This window comes from Electrona antarctica (assembly GCF_951216825.1).
Source record: "Electrona antarctica genome assembly, chromosome: 20".
NCBI lineage: Eukaryota > Metazoa > Chordata > Actinopteri > Myctophiformes > Myctophidae > Electrona > Electrona antarctica.
This window is the reverse complement of record NC_136801.1, coordinates 38622062-38630406: the sequence shown is the minus strand read 5'-3', so window position 1 is coordinate 38630406 and position 8345 is coordinate 38622062. Positions and strand designations below refer to the sequence as shown.

General features: G+C 42.9%; 1 protein-coding gene across 2 annotated transcripts in view; it reads left to right on the top strand.

The window, feature by feature from the left end:
- Positions 1-438: 438 nt before the first annotated feature.
- lancl2 (LanC lantibiotic synthetase component C-like 2 (bacterial)) overlaps positions 439-8345 on the top strand; it is a gene marked incomplete at its 5' end in the record, with an annotated part of 48534 nt that continues 40627 nt past the window's right edge. For both annotated transcript variants that reach the window (XR_013788510.1, XM_079489956.1), the window contains one exon: positions 439-633. Coding sequence is in view for 1 of the 2 variants with exons in the window: in XM_079489956.1 (XP_079346082.1) it covers positions 439-633 (195 nt within the window). The remainder of the gene's footprint in view (positions 634-8345) is intronic.

Sequence of the window (8345 nt, the reverse complement as noted above, 5' to 3'; positions counted from 1 at the left end):
CCAACATTTATACAATCTCCTGTCTTTCTACCTTAATTATTACATTAACTAACTCTATGTTTTCTCAGTCATGCCCCTCACGTAAAGCATAATTATTTGATTTGGGTATATAGCTACTCATAAAAGCGCTATATAAATTTGAGATATTATTACCGTATTATTACTAGTAAAGTATAAATGAATATTAATCTGATTGAATGAGTACTTTATTTTAGTTTGTGTGTGTGTGTGTGTGTGTGTGTGTGTGTGTGTGTGTGTGTGTGTGTGTGTGTGTGTGTGTGTGGGGGGGGGGTGCACAGGCAAGTGCACAGGCAAGTAAGGCTACAGTAACTTAAATATTGTAGGCTACTCAATTCATAGAAACATTTAATGACAGAGTGACAAATAATTCGCTCCCGTGCAGTGTGTCCCTGCCGGGTCGCCGTCCGGTCCGTCGCCATGGGAGACAACATGTCCAAGAAGCTGAAGCTGGTCTCTGGCGCCGAGGCAGACATGGAGGAGCGCTCCTTCCTAAACCCCTATTCGGACTACGACCACCAGGGACACATCTCCCCCTCCTCCTCCGCCGCCGACGATGAGGGAGAAGAGGAGGACTGCAGCAGCATCCATGAGCCTCTTGACGCCAACGGGAAGGTGAGGAAGAGAGTTGTAAAAACCACAACATTCACCATGCGTGTTTGTTTATGGTAGTGCTAACTAAGCTAGCATGCGGCTATGTTTACATACAGTCAAGTCTCCTTTTTTTCTTCATGTCAAGGACCCCCAAAATGACACTCATTAGCCCCGCGGACCCCCATTTGAAAAGATTTCACAGGGACCTCCATAAGAGAAGATTTTTACGGCTCTAGCAGTGATTTCTCAACCCGTTTAATTTCAATGACCCCTCAGTTTGACATGTATTAGTCTACGGACGGACCCCCATTTAATGGCATTTCTATCTCTGGGACCCCCAATTTATATTGTAAAATCAAAGTTAAGTTAACGCTGAGTTACAGACCCATAAGGGTTTTTTTGATTGATTGAAAATTGTATTAACAGTTTGCAGAATTACAGTACATTTCAAGCACAAACTCAATACAAAGGCTGTTAACTGTGATATGAGTGGACGACCCAATTAAGCATTACACTTGTTTACAACAGGGTCCACCATGTTCAATTCCATTTGGTTCCATTTGTACAATCAGAGTTACAGACCCATATAGGGTCCATTTGGTTCCAAACTATCATTTAGCTGGGGACCCCCTGGAACTCCCTCAAGGACCCCTGGGGGTCCCCGGACCCCACTTTGGGAACCACTGAACTAAGCTAGCATGCTGCTATATGTTTACATACAGACTACTGTCTTCATTGTCTATCCCCAGTTAACCTCCTTGTGTCACCAGACACGACAAATAAATCCCCATGCAGTAGTTTTCTCTTCTCAATTCAAACAAGGACCTTTTATTATTGGCAAATGTCATGAGAAAACACACACGTTTTGATTGATTGATTGAAAAATGTACAGTTTGCAGAATTACAGTACATTTCAAGCACAAACTCAATACAAAGGCTGTTAACTGTGAGTGGACGACCCAATTAAGCATTACACTTGTTTCCAATAGGGTCCACAATGTTCAATTCATCAAAAACATTTAGAGACGTACAAATAGACACTTCTATATAGACAAAGGACAGAACAGGAATTCATCATAAAGGAGGTAAAAAGGGAAAAGAAACATATACAGTGAGGGAAAAAGGGGGTGGGCGGTGGGGGGGATTCACGTTCAGCTCCGTTAATTTGTTTGTTTTCCTTGGAGGAGCTGCGTTGGGTCCCCAAGTCGGCTCCGTGGCCGTACCTTGAGTTGGCTGTGTGGCCGTGACCATCTCTTGTGTTGTCCTTGTGTTGGGTCCCCAAGTCGGCTCCGTGGCCGTACCTTGAGTTGGCTGTGTGGCCGTGACCGTCTCTTGTGTAGTCCTTGCGTTGGGTCCCCAAGTCGGCTCAGTGGCCGTACCTTGAGTTGGCTGTGTGGCCGCGACCGTCTCTTGTGTTGTCCTTGCGTCCATGTTTGAGGGATTCCGATTTTACAGGGGCCAGTTTCGAATTGCAGCCGTCCGTAGGTGCCCTTTGAGAGCGGTTTTGAAGGAGTCAAGGGATTCGCATGTCTTAATGACTGTTGGTAGGGCGTTTCTGTTGGTAGGGCGTTCCTGTTGGTAGGGCGTTTACTGTTTACATTGCCAGCCAAAGCAAGTGTCAATAATAAAAACGTTGAAAATGGGGAAAGTAAAGTGTATATATAGTACAATATATTGTACAGTTGGAGGAGGGGGTACAGCATTTTGTGAATAGAGCTCACATCCATATACAGTCAAGTCCACTGTCTATCCCCAATTAACCTCACGTCGCCAGACAAATCCCCAGTGGTTTTCAATTCAATTCAATTCAATTCAATTCAATTCAAAGGAGTTTTATTGGCATGAGAATTTGAAAACATACAAGTGTCAAAATATAAAGTTGAAAATGGGGATACAGTCTGTTGGAGGGGGTACAGCATTTTGTAAACAGAGCTATGTCACATTGTGTCATTATACAATACCCCCGTATACAAGCTTTTCTTTTTCGTTTTATTTTAAATTCTTTTACAGTCACTTTGGCACAAATAGCAGCATTTGTTCCTCAAGACTTTAAATGGCATACAAAAAAACCCTCAGATTTAAGATGTGTTTGAAGGTGGTAGCTTTACATGTTTAAATTTACATGTATTTACATGTTTAAAGGATTTCACTTCTCAAACCCTTTCTTGTCAAGGACCACCAATTTAAAAAAAAAATCAAATGATCAAATAAAAATGTTTAAGCATATAAGTGTATAACATTGGGTTACAGTGTGTTTTTTTTATGCTGGGAACCCCCTCAAGGACCCAGGGGGTCCCTTCGTTGAGAACCGGTTATAACCATGCAGAGTATGTGGAGAGGTGCACAACATCTCCCACCAAGTTACGTGCGTGTTAGGTTTTTACCTCCGCATCATTTTTATCTAATGACCTCGTGCATTATGTGCAATTTCTAAACGGGTGGTGGTACGCAGGGCGATTGAGTGATTTCCAACGAGCGCTTCCAAACTCGAACACTTCCGCACAAGTTTTAAATCGTATTGCCGTTTCCTCCACACAGAACCAGCGCTTTGGGTGACCGGCGAATACGCTCACTTTTTGAAACCCGGTCCCAATAAATCTGACGTTCAACAAATATATGCCTCTTTCCGGAACCAATGACGCCATAGTTCCCCCCCAATTTCATTAACACATTGAATTCAATTAGAAAGACTATTAGAAGGCTGTGTACTTTTCTTTTTTGGGGGGGACAACATCCTCTGCTTATTTTCAGTTTTGTGTGTTCATTAAGTATCCAAGTTAGTTAGTTACCATAGTCTTTTAGCGTTGCATCATGGCATAGTTCTCAAACTACAAGGCTGGGTTCCCATTGGACGTGGACACTCTGCAAACTGCTAGAACGTGCCAGCCAGTTTTACGATTGGCTGTCCATTTTTATCCAATTGAGCCGATCATACCACCCGACAACGACACAGGAGCCGAGACAAAGGCATTTCAGAAACTTCACGTTTGCAGCAAATCAACACAAAGGGAGAACAGTGACAGCTGAAGTGCTTAACAGTGACAGCTGAAAGTGTTTTGCCACTTTATGAATATTCTATTGTTAAGGCTTGAGAACATTAGGTTTGTTTGTTTGTTTTTGTGTTGTGTTGGATTGGCTTTCTTTCTCTCTTTGTCTGCCTGTGTGTGTATCCATGGTTCTGTTCTGTGTGCCAGCCTCTCTCCTCCCTCTGTGATCCTGCAGCACTGAGTGAGGCAGCTATAGCGCGTGCCTCTGGTCACAATCCAAAACAGAACAGACGCCAGTCTGCTCCCCTGTTCTTCTTCTCTTGAAGCTGATTTTTTAGTGGTGCAATCAATTCAATTCAATTCAATTCAATTCAATTCAATTCAATTCAATTCAATTCAATTCAATTCCAAGGGCTTTATTGGCATGTGAAAACATACGTTTACATTGCCAAAGCAGAAAGCACAATACAACAATACAGCAATACAATCAAAACAAAAAGTATGTACATTTGAAAGTCAGAATCTTAAATGGATCAATTTCTATGTACCAAGATCACTGGATGCAGGTATAGTGCAGGAATACACACAATGATTAGTCTTTAGGGTGGTTGTGTTCCATTTGATATCCTTCTCCTATCACAGCAACTCACGAATCTTGCTGCTGTGTTTGCACATTGTTGTACTTGTAGATATGGGAGTTTTTTGTCATTGGTCATGTTTTCAAAATCTCCGTGTCTCTGATGTCTTGGTACAATGGACAGATGGTTAGGAAGTGTAGCTCGGTTTCCAGTTTCCACTTCATTTTGTGTGCAGTGGGTGCATAGTCTGTCTTCTCTCGGGATACAGGTCTGCCTATGTAGGCCTTTCTCGATCGCAAGACTGCTCACTGAGTCTGTACCTAGTTAAGATTTTTCTTTGCTTTGGGTCGGTCACGGTGCTCAGGTATTCCGCCACTGCGTATTCTCGGTTTAGGGCCAGATAGCATTCTAGTTTACTCTGCTTTTGTGTTGCTTCTTTCCAATGTGTCAGGTAGTTTTCCTTTTGCTGTTTTATAATTTGGTTTAGTCCAATGGGTTTTCTAATGAGTTCCAGGGCCAGCTGGCTGAGGGGGCATCTCTCTAGAGTTTCGCTGTGTGTGTGAGTGCCTCGTTATGGAGTGCATCGAGGTCGCTTTCTTTTAGGTGGTTGTAGAACTTAAGTGCTCTCTTTTTTTTATTTTGATTATGAGTGGGTATCGTCCTAATAGAGGGTATGCGCGTGACATCATCATCAAACCAGGAAGTTATGCAGGAATGCCTACTGAGTGGCTAAAAACTACTTTCTGGCCTCGACACCCCATACAGTTGGAGGCCATCGATATTGTCCTTTTCTTTTTGCTGAGGTTTGCGTGATCTGCGCAAAAGGACAGTTAACCCATTTTGGGCGGGAACCCCTTTTGGTGTTTTAAACATTATGTTATAATTTAGCTATTGAAAAATAGCAGATCTACAAGCTCATAGCGCGCCACCGAGTGGCGCGCTACGAGCTTGTAGGTCTGCTATTTTTGAAAAATCGTGAAAATATTTATTTCAGAAAACAGAGGATTTAGAAGGATTTTTTTAAATTTTGAGGTCAGGCCTAAATGGGTCAAATGATAAGGGACAATATCGGTGGCACCCAACTGTACATCCGAACAGAAAAGTCATCTCTAATTGCATTAAACAACATTAAATAATGTTAAGCTTACTTTGCCTGTCACTTTGCCACTCTATTTCCCATTCACTTTATGCATGCGCATACCCTCTATTCTGCCCTGCATGCATTGTTTGGTGTTTTTCCGCAATCACTCCTATAGACAGCTATGTGTGTCCCTGGGTCTGAGCACGGAAATAACATATGTCGCTGTGTTTTTTAGCAGCCATGTGGCGCTGTCGAGCTTCACACTGTGCACAGGTGCATGATGGGAGTAAGTAGCGGCCTTGCCGAGCCATGGGGCCCATAGGGGCAGGAGCCTATCTCCTGTTTCTGTAGCCATGGGGCCCATAGGGCAGGAGCCTATCTCCTGTTTCTGTAGCCATGAGGCCCATAGGGCAGGAGCCTATCTCCTGTTTCTGTAGCCATGAGGCCCATAGGGCAGGAGCCTATCTCCTGTTTCTGTAGCCATGGGGCCCATAGGGCAGGAGCCTATCTCCTGTTTCTGTAGCCATGAGGCCCATAGGGCAGGAGCCTATCTCCTGTTTCTGTAGCCATGAGGCCCATAGGGCAGGAGCCTATCTCCTGTTTCTGTAGCCATGGGGCCCATAGGGCAGGAGCCTATCTCCTGTTTCTGTAGCCATGAGGCCCATAGGGCAGGAGCCTATCTCCTGTTTCTGTAGCCATGAGGCCCATAGGGCAGGAGCCTATCTCCTGTTTCTGTAGCCATGAGGCCCATAGGGCAGGAGCCTATCTCCTGTTTCTGTAGCCATGAGGCCCATAGGGCAGGAGCCTATCTCCTGTTTCTGTAGCCATGGGGCCCATAGGGCAGGAGCCTATCTCCTGTTTCTGTAGCGTGAGGCAGCTTGATGTACAAGTACACCCCCTGGACATGACGCTAGTATGTCGCAGGGACTTACCCCCAATCCAACCCTTGATGCTGAGTGTCAAGCAGGGAGGCACTGGGTCCCATTTTTTGCTAAATCAAAGTAATAGATTTATTCAATTATAAAAAAAGCTATTCAATTTGTTGATGTATAAATATAAACAGGTGATGGATAGAATTATCGACAAGAATATAATGGATAGTTGCAAGACCTACTGCAGGCGGTAACCGGCACGCTCAATTCAGCAACCTAGACAGACCCCCTTTTTTTTCGCGGAACGCTCGGTACAAGTCACCAGAACACTCGGCCCGCTTGGTGCGAACAGACTGCAGCCTCTCATATTAACTGGCTTATGGCCAGCCTAATTAAACAGTGGATTGTGCCTTCTGCCTGCACTATTCATATGTTTAATTTGTCATTTTAATGCCAATAGAAAAATCCGTGGTCCGTGGTTAAGTTAAGAACTAGTTTGGCAAAATCTGTTAAAACGACAGAGGCACGCTGCCTGAAGCGGACTTGAGCCGAAATAAATCAGCGTTCGAGTTACGTCCCGATAGTGTCTATCACACGGAACTATGTTTTTTGTGTCCAAAAAATAGTTCCATGTGATAGAGGGGTCAAAGTTGAACGAAAGTTGCGCTAATATTTTAGAAATAGGTCAACAATACAAATTATGTTAGTTTTGTGAATTCATTTACTTTTACTGCGTGGCCCCAGTGCCCCCCACAAAATGAACGGAACTACTTAATATTGACCAAAACCAGAGCAGAACTCCCACCATGGGACTCGGGCAATCAATTAATACAGTTGCAACCACTGTATTAATGGAAAGTATTTCATACAGCTTATGTTCAAAAATTCGGAACTATCCCTTTAACAATTAGAAAATTCATAAAATGCAATATATGAATAGGCCTTTAGCGGGTGGGAAGGACTGGCTGGTCAGGGGAGTTCAGCGGGGAGTAGAATTACAAGGGGTTGTTGTAAACCTCCACATGCGTTAGGCTGTCCCAGTGAATCTCATCGGTGAAAGTGAGGTGGCTGGTGGTGATTCCATGTGTGTATCAGCGGAGATGATAAGAGATCACAGTATTGGGAAAAAACTAAACAAAAACATCTTTGTTGTTTAGAATAAATCAGACATCCCCAAGAACAACTGGTTGTATGAGACGGTATTCTTAAGTGAATTGTATGTAAAAGATGTAGCCTACGGATTCAGAGCGTGAACCATGTGAGCTAACTCCACGTTCATGATGGTGCGTTCACGAGGCTTATGGAGCCCAGCCAGCGTCAGCCTGGCCTATTAAACCGCACAAAGGGCAAATGGAGCCTTGGGTCTTGCTAACATAAATCAACTATTCGAGGCCATTTATTCCCTGAAATAAGGCCCCAGTAACGAAGCACTGGGATCATAACCTTTTGTGAATGGATATTAGTCCTTTCGGTTTATGGCCAGCTTTTGGCTGGTTTCAAAAGAGACCGTATAGCCTAGCTTAGGTCTTTTCATTGGCAGAAATGGGATGTGGGATGAGATGGTACAAAATAAATAGGAATACACTATATATATATATATATATATATATATATATATATATATATAGTGAAACCATTATTGTATCAAGATATTTGGCATTAAAAATAAATCCATATTTTCAGCCCTAACTGTCTGTTCTTTAATTTGTTGCGGTAATGGCATTATTTTTTATTTTTAGAGGTATTCAAAAGGTCCTACAACATGAAATTAAACTTTAATTTTTTTTTGCGCTTCCCTATGTGTTTTCTATCCCCACAAATACGCAATTTTGAACAAGCAGCCCTTCTCATCATAATAGGGGCTTTTATGGAAATTGCTCTCAGGAACAGCTCATCTGATTGGGTTGTAAGCGTGATCTCATCTGTATCACCCCCTACTTTGTATAATTCCTCCCCCTCGTTCCAAATTTGCATTTCCACTTTGTTTACAATAGGCCTATCTCACAGCCCGTTTTTCACGCCCACTTCCGGTAAATAGTGGTGACTTTAACATGAGCATTTACACGTTTCTTTCTCTGGAGAATCTAAGTACATTTTCTAATGTAAAAATGTGACAGACCAATATTATTATGAAGCAAACAATATGGTAAATCAGCTCGAACAGATGGAACAAACCTTACCTTGAGAAAACAAAAGTTGTAGACTTCTTAAATTA